General features: G+C 46.2%; 1 protein-coding gene across 22 annotated transcripts in view; it reads right to left on the bottom strand.

Moving 5' to 3' along the window:
* TLK2 (tousled-like kinase 2) overlaps positions 1-13,620 on the bottom strand; it is a 43,587-nt gene extending 29,967 nt beyond the window's left edge. For 3 of the 22 annotated variants that reach the window (XM_040653441.2, XM_040653449.2, XM_040653452.2), the window contains exons 1-5: positions 13,504-13,620; positions 11,524-11,612; positions 9,718-9,783; positions 2,622-2,693; positions 361-430 (exon numbers count right to left, since the gene is read on the bottom strand). In XM_040653441.2, the coding sequence (XP_040509375.1) occupies positions 361-430; positions 2,622-2,693; positions 9,718-9,783; positions 11,524-11,604 (289 nt within the window). In that variant the 5' untranslated portion in view covers positions 11,605-11,612; positions 13,504-13,620. Of the gene's footprint in view, positions 1-320; positions 444-2,621; positions 2,694-7,022; positions 7,305-9,717; positions 9,784-11,523; positions 11,613-12,179; positions 13,357-13,503 lie in introns of those variants that run through there. The other 19 variants (XM_040653448.2, XM_040653453.2, XM_040653444.2 and 16 more) reach the window with 17 other exon arrangements.
* Between the last annotated feature and the right edge of the window lie 740 nt (positions 13,621-14,360).

The raw sequence follows: 14,360 nt of genomic DNA, 5'->3' as shown, positions 1-14,360 counted from the left end.
AGCAGGCATACGTCTCAAATAGGCAAGAGAGAGTACATCCTGTATTTTGAAGCCTGGCTGTGGTATATGTAGTGACATGGGACCAGAACGACACTGCAGAGATGCCATATTAAGCCTTTGGGCAGTCTGTCCCAAAAAATCTAAACATTTGGGCAAATAAGCTGAAGATGAGTGCTTTCCTGCCAATAAGGACAACAAGGCTCCCAGAAGAGAACTACACCATCATGGAGTAGTTCATAACAAGCTGCCTGATACACCCTTGAGAGGAGCCATTAGTTTCCTAAGACACTGACTGTGCAAAACGTACACAAATTACCAACCATTCAGAAATCCTGCAGCTGGGTCAGGAGAATGGATTACCTTGACTGGTCTCATATGCTTCTGCTTTCCTTTTTCTATTCCGCTGGTCATTCTGTTTTTTCTCAGGAGTCTGTTAAACAATACTTCAAAATTAACATTTCTGCAGTTACTCCAAAGTTTAAAGAAAATGCCAAAACACAATAATCTGCTCCACATCCCCAGTGGCCGTTTCATTTCTCTGGTGCATTTGCTTCTACAGCTGGTACTTAAAGAAACAATAACTCTCAAAGAGCTGCTACCTTTGGATATAAGCACTGCAAAATGGACAGAACACGGTTAAAAATTAGGTTATTTCCTCCCCTCCCCATTTCAGTTGCAATATGCCAGCCTCACAGTTAGCAGAACAAGTTCACATAAAAAAATAAAACAACCTGTGTAAACCATTTCAGGTTGACTGCAGAACTGGCACAAGGGGCGTAGGGTGGCTGAGAACAGGACAGTTCACCTTCCTGAAGCTGTTTGCACATGCTTGTCAAAACTATGCCATCCATTGGTGCACATCTGCAGTCTTGCACAAAGGCAGAGTTCGCTGAGATGGCAGCCAGGAGAAAGCTGCCACAGGTGCAGCACTTCATCTGGATTCGGTTTGTTTTGCATCTGTTCTCATTAAGGTGAGAGCAGAAGGGACCTTGATATGGTGCATTCTGTGTCACCAGAGCCACTTATGTGGCCAACCTTGCTGAGACCATGCCTCCATAGCACTGGAAGCAGCTCACCGAGGCTGCTGGAAAGAAAGATACCTTGTCATTTCCATCACCGTGTCATTAAAAAAAGAATCTCTCATCTATGCTAAGGGATCCCAAATGATTTCCAAGCTATAGGCTTTGCAATCGCTTCAGTCACTGCAAAACTGTAGCCCAGGGGCAGGAGGAAAACCACAGTGTGCAAAACAATACTGGGGGAGGGAAAGACATGGCCAGAAAGTTTGTGGTAAACCTAAGCTTCATGCTCTTTGGAAACCAAAGTCCAAAGTACCCTGTTTAAGACCTCTGCCAAAAGACTTGCTCACAGTAAGCACAGAAATCAATCTACTTCCTTTAATAGGATGAAAAGGATAAAGCTGACACAGCCAGAACCCAAACCTGGCTGCGTCCCCAGTGGATGCTGGACACCTACGGCCCCACATCACCAACGAGGCCATTGCTGACATGTTATCTTGGTAGGATGATGGAACGGTTGTTAAGACAGAGGTGGCCACTGTGACTGCAAAGCACTTTGTAAAATTGAGAGGCTAAAAAACTCTGTAACAATCGAGAGATTTGCTGCACCAGCTCCTGCATCTGTACAAGTGAATGAAAAAGCCTCCTCAGTGCTGAGCGAAGAGCAACTCATGTTGGAGTGACTGTAACAACACAAGCTCCACATTACAGCCTCTGTGGAATTCTAGGCATATTAATGAGAGTCAGTTTCAGTTGTTTTTCCACTCAAGTACATTTATATAACCAAAATTACACACAACATTATCTTTTATAGACTGAAAAGCCAGGAATGGAAGATTTGATTATGTAAGCTTGGTCAATTTAAATCGCTCCACACAGGCTGATCAAAAATCAAGTAAAATAAGACTTAATGCTCAATCTTTCACTCTCAGCTGTACTCGTACAGATACTTCATTCTTGAAAAACTGAGCTTCACCAGACACCTCATATCAGTACTGCCACATAATAGAAGGAAATATGGCCCACAACTTACCTGGTAATTGTGTGGAAAGCTCTTTAAAGCCATAAGAAAATGGCCTTTAATTTGAGACACTGTTATATGAACATGCGATTTTAAAACAAACAAACAAACAAACTCTGCAATTCATTTGATTGCTGCTTTAAGTAAGTGTTTAGAAACAGCTGACACTAAAGCAGCGAGTTTAAATGGGGACAAAGGATCAATTTTCACCTCCCCACAATTCTACAGAGCGGTTCATGAGAACACTCAGCTTTGTACAGACTTCTGCAAATCCACATTTTTGATAGGTAAGGCAAACTTTTCCATTAATGCTCTCCGGCTTTGTGTTTGGCCAAAACTTTATCCAAAACCCACAAACAAATCACAATGCAGCTGAAAACAATTTCATAAGCTGAGTTTTATGAATGCTGTGTTTTTTGGGGGTTGGGTAAAACGTGTCTGTTGCAGTGGGAAGCTTCAAGAAGAGCTGTTTCACAGTGTGGTCCGAAGGCTGCACTCGCTCCCATAAAATTCCTTCTACACTTTCAATCCAATCGTGTTTAAGTTAAACTGGATTACTGTTTGGGTTTGTGCCTGCTTACCTCCAGTTCTTTATCACTGAGAGAACCCACGCTGCATAAGCTCTGGTTGGAAGACTCGCTATTTAATGGACCCTAGTGGAAAACAAGCAAATATAGTTAGAAAATTTCCCTACAAGGCAGATACACTCTATCACACATTGCATCTCTGGGCAAACTATGCTGCACTAAGCCACATGGATACAGCAGCAACGTGGGTCAAATATCTATACACATGGTAGTGCACTAAAAACTCCACAAGTCATGAGGAACAAGACTGAAGCCAGGCAGCTTTTCCTCAGTATTCTGATTAGGCTTTTGCAATTGCGTCTATTTCTGCATCAGTTTAATTCCTATTTAACCACAGTCACAAAGCAGTCAAGGCAGTATTCACAAAGGTCTAACACAGCTAACTGGCTTGAGAAACAAAACTTCTATCCGTTGAGCAGCATCAGTTCAAAGCACAGGTCTTTGGGTAAGCATCTGCTTGGCCTTGGCTACAACTTCAGAGGCAAGGCACCCATTACTGATATCAGATGCTGGCAGCACCACCATTTTTTCTTTAATTTTTTTTTTTTAATGTATATTTTTTTCCCACTAAGAAAGTGAACCAGTTGTGTTAATAGCAGAAAAGTTGTCACCCACACGACAATCCCTCTCATCGGGCTATTTTATGGGCCCGCAGCTGAACTGCCATAAGAGCAGTCGCTCCCACCAACCTAAAGCACAAACCCATAGAGGCTGGAATAGCTTTATCATAACAGTATCCAGTTACCTACAGGAATCTGACTGCATCTCCGCAGGCTCTGCTGGATACACACCTACAGCTTTAGGTATCCAAGCATTTTGGGAAATTATTTGCTAAAAAATAGCTATCAGAATTGTTTTTAAGAAAGAAAGAAAAGTGAATCATGCAAAGTCACTGTTTCAGCCTAGTGCTCTGACACAAAAGTGTCCTCCCACAGCCTGCACTCAAGAAATGTAGACAAATTTGACAAAGATATAAAAACAAAAGCCACAATTACCAATGGAACGCATTAACAGGAAGAATGACACCATAAAGCCATTTCTCCATTAATAACTTGTGAGCACCTTTTCCCGAAGATTCATTCTATTTTGGCATTCTTATTTTTGCAGTAAGCACTTCCCACCAACCAACCCTTCCTCAAGGCAAAGCCGCTTCTCATTACATGCTTGAACAGCAGACTTATAGGGGAGGGTTAGCGCAGAAGCCTGAGCACCACAGAAGGATCCCACAATACATTACTTTTGAAGGTAGCAGTTCTCCCTTCCCCACTTATAAGAAAGACAACCTCCATACAGTGAAGCTTGTGACACAACCTAGCTATTACTAATCTCTTTTCCAAGCAGGCAACCACACAAAGCAACAGTTCTGTTTACCTTCTGTGTGACACTGTGAATGTTAACTAGAGAATTTGTTTCTCCTTAAAGGACATGCTTAGTTGCTTCAAGGAAAAAATAAAAAATTGAAATTAAAACAACCAACTCAAGAAGCTACGTGTTCAGCAATCTCGTTCAGAATCAAATCACTTAGGAACATGGCAGATGATATTCTTTAAAGGGGTTGGATGGTGGCCCCTGGAGATCATCTAGCCCAACCTCCTGCTAAAAGAAGTCCCATACAGTAGGCTGCACTTGAACCTACTCCCTTCAACTCATCGTCCAATTAGCTCAAGACACTACAATTAGCACAAAGACGTTTCACCTTGTGTCCTCCGTGAATACAAAGCTTAACGTTTCATTGTGTCCCATACTAACAACCAAGCTTTCCACACTGCCCCATCCCCGACCCTCTGTGATGGGGCACAGATCCTACTGTTAGAACTCTTGGTTGTTCTGGCCGTTTATTTCTTGGCCAACAGAACTTAACAGAAGTGCCAACGCTAACCTTAACCACATCTATGTGAAGCCCTCACTGATAATAAGCATAACATCTTATGGCAAATGTGATAGAAATTTAACCTTCTCACCCACATAAAAAGATTGTTTACAAACTACACAAATGCTGTCCCATTACAGTCCTTCACTTTCTCTCATGAAATCAAACCTCAGCAGCATGGCCAAGACGTCAACCTTCTGTGCGAGTGTGAAAGCTTGATTAGACACAGAAGCATCTCAGCCAATTAGCACTCACTGGTCTCAGACGAACAGGCTGGGGCTCTGACATCATGAAGATGAAAGTGAAAGCTGTTCCCACATTTGCTTCAATTTCCTTGCCTCCATTTTGCACATGGATAGCCAATGACAAGAACAGCTGCTCCTGAAATGCCACATTTGAGCTTTTCAGGAACACTGCAGTTGAATGAATGCTCTCCATGGGGCCAACCTGCACTGCACTGCAACCTATAATAATAAGCTGATGAGGCCACCTGTAGTTAGAAACAATCTTAAGATTTTTCAGAAATCCAGGTTTAAACTCATGCATTCATAGAATCATAGAATGGCCTGGGTTGGAAAGGACCACAATGCTCATCCAGTTCCAACCCCCTGCTATGTGCAGGGTTGCCAACCAGCAGACCAGGCTGCCCAGAGCCACATCCAGCCTGGCCTTGAATGCCTGCAGGGATGGGGCATCCACAACCCCCTGGAGCAATCTGTTCCCGTGCGTTACCACCTTCGGAGTGAAAAACTTCCCCCTCATATCCAACCTAAACCTCCCCTGTCTCACTTTAAAACCATTCCCCCTTGTCCTATCACTATCCACCCTCGCAATGGAATATTAAGATCTGGAACGCAAGCAGCCTCAAAAAATGCCTAGTACAAAATCTCTAATGTTTTTCCCCCTCCAGAAGACAGCTATCTGTACTATTCCATGTGTGCAATCTACTGTTCTAGAGGAGTTGGAATGAAACGCTTTCTTGCCATCAACAAAAGAGCAATTACATTCTGCTCACAGATTCTCCCATTACTGTAGAACGTCCCCTACAAACTACACTGACAACATCATAAAATTGAATTCAACAAAGACATAGAAATGGTGGAAAGGAACCGAGTACTTTGTTACAGAATCAGGAAAGCAAAGTTTGAGAGCTGTTTGTAAGTATCTGCAAGTTCACTGTCATGTTTACTGATCTTGTGAACAAATGCAAAATCCTTTGTAGGCAATTTTTGACCTAATTCCACCAAATGAGTTTTTGCTTCCCTTGACTGCCTTCAAGTAGGCCTTCAGCTTCTGTTTCTTTTACAGCAAAGCATTAGGCCTGTCTTACAGGCAAGAAGTGAAAGCATCTTGTTCCGATCAAACTTAGGAAAAAAACAACACACTTGTTCTGAGGTATTCAGACTACAAAACCACAGAGTGCTCATTAGAATGTGTTGTACTTGAAACAATGAAGATGCAGTACCTGGGATGTTTAAGGAGCACGGCCTAAGCCTCACTGCTACTGCTCTTCTCTCACAGTTATGAAAGAGGAAGAAGACAGTTTTCATGACCCTCCAGCTAGATACCTACTTTCACACACAACCTCATGTTATCAACTCCTTAAAGGAACAGATTTAGACAATGGATATGAGAAACTATACATCTGAGTGTCTGCCCTTCAGTTAACAGTGAGGGAGTACGTATGCATACTAAAAAAAACCTTCAAATTTATGTTTTATCATTCCTGGCTGTTTATATTTAACTCAGCATCTGACATTGGATAAATGTTCAGTACTTAATTTAGCATACCATTCTAAGTGGTCATGACACAAAAAGAATTAAAGGAATGAACCTGAATTTTGGGAAGAAGCAAGCAAGCAATGGCAAAGAACACTAACACCAGAATATACCTTGGGAAGCAGTAGGAGAGAATAAACTTGCAACAGTTCACATTGAAACAGCTTCTAAATTTTGTTTCTCGAGTCATCTGCAATGTCATCAGGCTTTTCTAGCAGCCTGCTCTGGGATAATACCGCACTTCTCTGCTCTCAGTTTCAGCCCACTCACCCACTATACCCCATCAAGGGAAATGGCAATGGGGCTCAGCAAACATTTGAAATACATGGGTCATCTGAAAGAAGCTAATAGTTCCTACGATGTGTACCCGAACGACAAGCATTAGAACAGCACGCACTTCCTCCTCCGTGAGGAATTTTTCTGAGATAAGCTGGTGTGCTCTTTTCCCTTGTGATTCACCTTTCAACTGCTCTAAGTGGCCTACCTATGCACAATAAAACCTCCATGTTGAGGACTGCATGCAGAAGCAGCAGGCCCTTTCAAGACTCCCACTCAAAGGTGAGAATTAAAAACCTGGCCACTTACACAAGCTACTCGGTTAGTCATTTCTCCCTTTGCAAGAGCCCTGGGAATGCCACAAATGAGGCACAATGGCTGAAGTTTCAATAGAAACAACTCAGCCTGATAATGGATCCCATCGCACCTCCTGTAACAAAGTTAATCTGAATCAGGCCTCCCTTACCTACCTCCTGTTCAAGCCTACATACTGCCTCGCATGACTCGTGCATCTCCCCAGCCTCTCCAAGCTCCCAGACACGATGCTCCAGGCTCTTCCGCACCTCTTCCGTTGGGCAGCCTCCATTTTGTGTTCTGCAACTCCTCATACTGGAAGAGAGCTCTAGGAATCCAAGCTGCCTAGCTGGAGTCTCACATGTGGAGTTACGTGCGTTGCAAAACTCTCTTGCTAACTCAGTGGCGGAGATCTGCTTCACTACCTCAGGCCAATGCAGCCCAAATTATTCTGAATTCTGCAGCAAATCAAGAGATTTCAAAGGGAAAAAGTCAGTCCTTTGTCCCACTAGAAGTTATTGCTGACTCCACACAGGCTTAACCAAAGAGAAATGCTTTTCCAGTGGCTCTAATCCATAGGCTACTCTACAAGCCAGGTTTAAGAAACATTTTCATCTAATTTCAAGAATCTCTGAAGCGTGAGAATTAAAGCCTGCTTCTAGAAAAGCTCAATGTCAACCAACATCATGGCCAATAATGAAGTCCCCATATCACCTATATGCTGCAGGTTTTCCTTTTTGCCATGAGAAGTTAAGCTACCAGCAGTGGTGCACAGCTACCCTCCCTCATATATGATAGGTAAACTAATTTGCAACAGGATTTGCCCGAGTTCCATTATGTCTCAAGAGTTCTCTTAGAACAAAAGATTATTATTTTACTAACAGCAAGTTGGACAGCAACGTCACACAACTCAACCTGAACCTCAACGCAGGGGCAGGAACAGAACTGAGATCTGGTAACTGTTGTCTAGCTGCTAGAGTTTAAATACATTCGAAATACGGAATACTGCCCAAAGAAACATCCAAACAGTTTTCAGCTATCTGGCATAAAGTCCTGGCACTTCCTGTAGTAGCTGATAAATTTCTTTCTGAGGTTCAAAACTCTTATTAATTAGTTCCTCTGGTGGCATGTGACACCTGTCAGAGACTGCCACTGTGCAGCTCTGCTTCCCTCCAAAGAAAACAATTATGCTCATGCGTTAATTCTCAACGTGGTAACTTTTGTTGCTAAAAACACTGCTAAGCAGACTACACAACTGGTAGTTATTGAACGGATCGAGACTTTCTATTCTACAGCATCAGAGAAAGGGTGAAAAAAAGCCACAGGAAAAAAAAAGCTGCTCTTTTTCATGAGCTATTCTCTTTTTGGAGGCAGACGTTCTGCAACGTCAGTGACACTCTTCAGGTTATTTTCATTTTCCTCTTTGTGATACCTCAAAGAGAGAGGAAAGGGAGCAGTAGCTGCCACCAAGACCAGTGCTTCTTCAGTTGTCTTACAGAAAAACAAACTCAGTCACCCTCTAGAAATACTTCAGCCTTTCTGTGTTAGCTACAGCAAAATGGTGCACACAGCTTAGTTTGAAGACCATTTAACGATCAACTTGTAGCAAACACCCACCATGCAGACATGATCCAGCCTGGCTAAGCCTGAAACAAACTATGCACGAGCACATGAATTCACCCATCACAACTACCTGTTCCAACCCTCATCCAGCAGAAGTCTGTGAAAATGACACCCATCCTTGAAGCTAACCCACGTGGTACCTTAACAGACAAAACTAAACGATGTCATCTCCAGAAACAAACTACTTTTTGCTTTCTGTACCTCACGACCCAAGGAAGATGCCCAAGATGACTAGCCAGAATAGTATCTCAAGTGAACATGCTGAAATTTCCCCTATATACGTAAACACAAGCTAGAGCCAGATAAACAAGAATACTTGTAGATGTCAGACAGTCACATGTTAATTCAAGGACTTGCTCTGTGAATCTGGGGGAGAATGGCACTTTACCATATGGCAGGAATAGATATCTAAAGCATCGCCGGCTTTCTGAAGCTGTCTAGTGACCTGGTTGCACCACAAGGACTATAACAGTTGCCTAGAAACATCCCTTGCTCATAAATTCCATGTGTTAACTCCAAGCTTCTAGAGAAGTATATTCTCCAACTACTAAGAAAATTCATCACAGTCTTGCAACAGAATTTTGAGGCATTTAGGACTGCAAACAACCTCAGCCATTGGTTTATGCCTTCAGCCACCACGGGAGGTGACAGCACACAGCTGCTTCCAAAACAGTTTAGGATTTCTGTGCTCTACTACTGTTACTGGAAGGCACTCACAGAATCCCGTGACTCTGATGGCTAGAAGCAATTTTTTTTCCTAGTTTCTAGACCAAAAACTTATTCTTGATCAGCTTACTTTAGAATCGTGTGCAGATATTCTTTGCTTGCAAACATGAAGGAAAAACAGGCTTTAAAGCTGCAGTGATATTGAAGACGCCAACTAGCACGTCAGTTTTATGCAGGCTTAAAGCATACCCTGTATTTTTCAACATTAAAGAAATGTAACCGAGCACACTGAGCGACACAACAAGCCAATGGAAGGCAGGAAGCTCAGAGCTGTAACTGCCTGCTGCATTTACCCAATAGGAGAGCATCTAAGAGGACATTTCTTCCTTTTATGCAATAAACAGCAACAGAATACCTCTATCCCAGGAGGATGTGCCAGTCCCAGTCCCACTAGATGGCACTAATTTACTCTAGGTAGCTTTCCTTAAACATTTAATTGGAGAGAGCTAAAAATCTTAGTTGAATCATACAAATGGTATCATATAGCTTTCCCAACACATTCCCTTGAAGACAGTGACCTACCAATGCCAGTGCGGAGCATGACGGACGGAGACTTGGGGGGGTAGGGAGGGAATTTGAAGCACCAACCTGGGAGGGAACGTAGTATCTGAGATTAATATTGCAACCAAGACTTGCTGCAACATAGTAGAGTCATGCTAATTCATATCAACGGTTGGCTGATCTATTGCAAATTAGCAAGTATATCAATATATATTGCGTAATGCACTTTAACAGTTTACTGACCAACACAAGGTAATACTGCACAGTAACAGGGAAAAACAAAACTCAGTGAAGAGCTTTGCTCAAAGAGCGCTCTCCAAGAAATGAGGACTTATCACTTGGATATGTTTTAGAAACAAAATGATTTTTTAATATCCACCTGTACAAAGTAAGGGTGCATACTGTTTCTAGACTAGACACACAGAAAACAATTTAGACTTGCTTTCCTGTATCCTTTAAAGGTTATTCCTTTAAAAGGAGCAGTTCCTAGCGTTTTTCAAGAGCACTGAGTATGTTGGCACTCTTTTAAACAAAGGCAGTCTGTGATTTTAAGCCTTAAGAAAGTTGTTTGACTTCATTTATACTCTACCTACGCTGGGAAGAAGAAGCAAGAACAGATGAGAAAGTACATAAAAAGTTGTAGCATTGTATAAAACATCTTTCAAGATCGTAACTACATTACAGAGCATAAACTTGTAAAAGCCCTGAGATTAGATATCTTAACAGTGGGAAAAAGATCAAAAAAGCCCACACTCCTACTTCAGTAACTGAAAGAGTTACTCCTTAATGACTTTAGTGTTAATCACCCTCACTACACTGCTTCAAAACTGGATCTTTTAATTCTTCGTGCTCTCTTCCAAGACTTAACCTTGTCTGAGTCCTGGCTGAAGTACATAAAGAAAAGTATGTACTCAAACTAAACCAATTTAAAGCTCTTACTATCAGTTTTTCTAATGCAAATCTACAAGGTTTCTTCCCAAAACAATGCTAAGAGGCTTCCAAAAATTCCATAGCAAAGACAGTGTTTTACCTTCCACCTTTCTGTTGTTCAAAACTCAGCATCTTCATGAAAAATAAACTCCTTATCACTGACCTAGTTTAAAATGAGTTCTGCCACCATTTCATTGCTCAGAGAGGAAATCAATGCAGCGCTACCAACAACATCTGGAGAACTAATAACTTAATGCTAGCACATCTAGCAGCCACACAACGTTGTTGTTAGGTGTCTCGCTCAAGAAAATCAGCTACTGGGTAGTTTTGAAGTTGTACGTGAGGACAAAGATGGGATTTACCAGCAGGTTGTGGGTCACTGATAGAGGAAAAGTTTACCTTCAAGTACTTTTGGGTGTGTTTCATGCAACCAAGTAAGTAGGCAATTTTAACACATTGTACCCACAAAGAACTGCAAGAACAAATTCCTGAAAATATTCAGCCTGGTTACATGTTGTATTACACACAATCAACTTGAAACTGTATCTAACAGGGGGCCAAATCCAATTCCCAAATGCGTACTTGGAGAAAGAAAGAGACAGGTAAGACTCGCAAAGACAAAGCTGTCTGTTTTCCAGCGGAGTGCAAACTGCCTTAAGATGGAGCAACTCCTGAGAACTTAATTGGAACCCCAAATCTTCCGTATAACAGTGCATCTGCTCATAGAGATCCCATTTTCATTCCTCTTCAACACACTTCAGACAAATCAGCAGTCAAAACAGAACTATGGATACAAACACATTCTGCTAGCAAAGCAAAATTAGCAAGGGAAGGGAGGAAAAAAAAAAGAATGTGGTGCAGGATGTCATGCCTTTCACTGAAGGTATCTATACTCACCTTAGCAACACCAACCCCGGTGAACCTGGCCTCCAGTAGTTCCTGCCTTCGTGGGTCCAGGCTATGCAATTCTTCCATCATTTCTGCTGCTGTGGGAGAATAACGTTCAGATTATGCAATGCAAGGAAAGGAAAGATTTAAGATTCTGTGCCACTGACAAGACTCAAAAGTGCCTGTTTTGAAGCATAACCACGTAGAGAGCATTTTCTTGCAAGAGAAATATGAGATTACCATGCAATAACAACATGATTTTGTCACCATATTACTGTACGTAAACCACAACCCTGATGGAGAGGTTCATCTTCTCTCTGTAGCACCAGCCATTTCAAGATCTCTTAATCCAAGAAACCAATTATGTCACATTCTCCCACTGGATGCTTTATTAAAAGGAAAACACAGGACCGGAGCGTTATGACTAAAGGTTTCACAGCTTCCCATCCATACTGCATGACTAGGAGAAAAAAGCAAAGATCCTCATCCTAGGATTTATTTTTGGCCAACCCCTAAAACAGAAGGTCTCCCAAAACTCCAGATTTCACCGACAACAGCTCTGCTTCTCCCAAGCACGGAAAGGGATTGTCAGAGGAAAATAATGCATGTTTACATCTATTATAAAGTATCGGACATCCCCAGCTGCATCTGCACACTGGATGTACCTGGGGTACCTCTCGGCAATCTGATGCAATGGATGCCATCACTTGAAGGGTTCAGAAACACCCGACCACACAAGCACGGCTGTGCGAAGAGGTGAAAAATCATAAAACACAAAATGCAGATCACTATGAAAAAAAAAAAAAAAAACGGGACGAATTTCAATTTTCATTTTAACTGCGAATCGCATCTTCCCAACTGCACCAATCGAGTCTGTCATTTCCAGAAATGTCTGTTCCAGTTTCATTTCCCAGACGAAGGTAGGGGAAAAAAAGAGACAGAAGATAAAGATTTGCTGTATAAAGAGCGTGTGTGAGGAGGAAAGTTCCTGAAGGGCAGCAAGTGCCCTCTAGATCAGGCAGCATACAGTTGTTCCTTTTATTAACTGTCCATTTTGTCTCTGCTGTTTCCTCCAAATGCTGCAGCTCTAAGTTACAGAGGGCTCAGTGAATCAATCCAGGGGCATTCACAAGCACTCTCCCCAACCGGCCGTGAGCCTCAACAACCAAACGCAGTCACCACAGAACCCCATTTCTACTATTTGCTCCAACAAAGCTATCAGCCTAGTTCTCAAAACAGGAAATCTGTGCACCGAGGAAAATGACAGGCGAGCCCTGAAGGCGAAGGTGTTAAAGTGCTCGGAGCTCTGTCCCCCTTTATAGGGAGGGAACCGCGGGGATGCTGGGCTGGGGAAGGGGCCGCATCAAACTGCCCCTTACCCGAAGCCCCTCTGCCCGCTGGGGCCTGGGTAATGCCCCCCTCCATCCATCCATCCATCCCTCCCTCCCTCCCTGCCGGCAGCAGACGGCATTCCCTCCCTGCCCTCCTCCCGACGGCTCCGAGGGGCGACGCGCGGCCCCTCTCTCCAAACACGGGCACGCGTTGGGCGAGCAGCGGGTGAGGAGCAGCCTGCCCCGCCGCCAGCCGCTGCACCGCCTCGGCCTGCCTCCTCCCGTCACTGCCTCACTCCCAGGCCGGGGATCCAAAGGCCGTGCCCACCCCTTCACCTCCTCACCGCAGCCCCCGCGCTCCCCCGGGCCGCGGCCGGGCCGTCCCCGCTCTTACCCTCCCCAACACTCTACCGGAGCCCGCGGGGCCTCGCGTTGCGCCGAGCACCCGCGGCCCAGGCCTCGCTCCGCCGCCTCGGGGCACGCACAGGCCGCGGCCCTTCCGCCTGACCCCGGCCCGGCCCCGCCGCGGCCAGCAGCGGGCAGCGCTCCATCGCCACCCCGCCCGCCCGCCCCCGGGGGTCGCTGCCCGCCGCCCCCTCCGCCCCCGGGAAGGGAAGGAAGGGAGGGGGGATCCCCGCCGCCCCCCGGGCTCTCTCACCTGGCGCTGCTGCTCGTGCCGCCGCCCCGCCGCTCCTCTCCCCTCCCGCCCGGGCCCGGCGCTCCCCGGGCACCGCTCGGATCCCGCCGCCGCCGGGGGCAGGAGGAGGAGGAGGAGGAGAAGGAGGAGGGAGGGAGGGAACCTGCTGCGGCGGCGGCAGCGGCGGCACGGGCGGGAGGGGGAGGCCAGGGGCGGCTCCGCGGCCTCTCGTGAGCCGCCGCCGCTGCGGGCGCCCGGGGGAGAAGGGCGGAGGGGAAGGGAGCGGCGGCGGCACGGGGAGGGGGGGGGGGTGGAAGGTAGGGGCGGAAGGTGGGGGCGAGCCCCTCGGTGCGCTGCGGGGCGGGGAAGGGGCCGGGGCGGGCGGCGGAGCGGGGACGGAGCAGGCCGCGGATCCCCGGCCTCGCGTAGAAGCTTCGCCCGAGCGCGGCGCGCGAAGGCCGGCGGAGGTGGCGAGGCCTCGCGGCAGGACAAAGGCCCGAGGGAGGGCTCGGCGGGTGCGGCGCCCGGGCAGGTGGGGGGGGGGGGTCGGGGGGTGGCGGCGGAGACCCTTCGCTCGGCGGGGGCGGCGCGGTGCGGGCAGGTGCGGGGCCGGTGCTCCCCCTCCCACCCCTCCCCCTCCCGCGGCGTTCGGCCCGGCCCGGCCCGGCCCGGATCGATTGGTGCACACACACTGGTGAAAGCGCGCGGCGTCTCGCGAGATTTGCACGGCGGCGAGAGGGCGGTGGGGGGGGGGGAGGGCAGGTCAGCACGGGAGGGGGGAGGGGGGGGGCAGGTCAGCGGGGGGCGTGGCCTCGAGTGGGATGGGGGCGGGGCTTAAACGGAGGGAGGGGCCGCAGCCCGGCGCTGGGGTGGGGGGG

Source organism: Gallus gallus, chromosome 27 (genome assembly GCF_016699485.2).
Source record: "Gallus gallus isolate bGalGal1 chromosome 27, bGalGal1.mat.broiler.GRCg7b, whole genome shotgun sequence".
Lineage (NCBI taxonomy): Eukaryota > Metazoa > Chordata > Aves > Galliformes > Phasianidae > Gallus > Gallus gallus.
The sequence above is the reverse complement of the archived record's forward strand: the minus strand, read 5'-3'. Positions and strand labels throughout refer to the sequence as shown.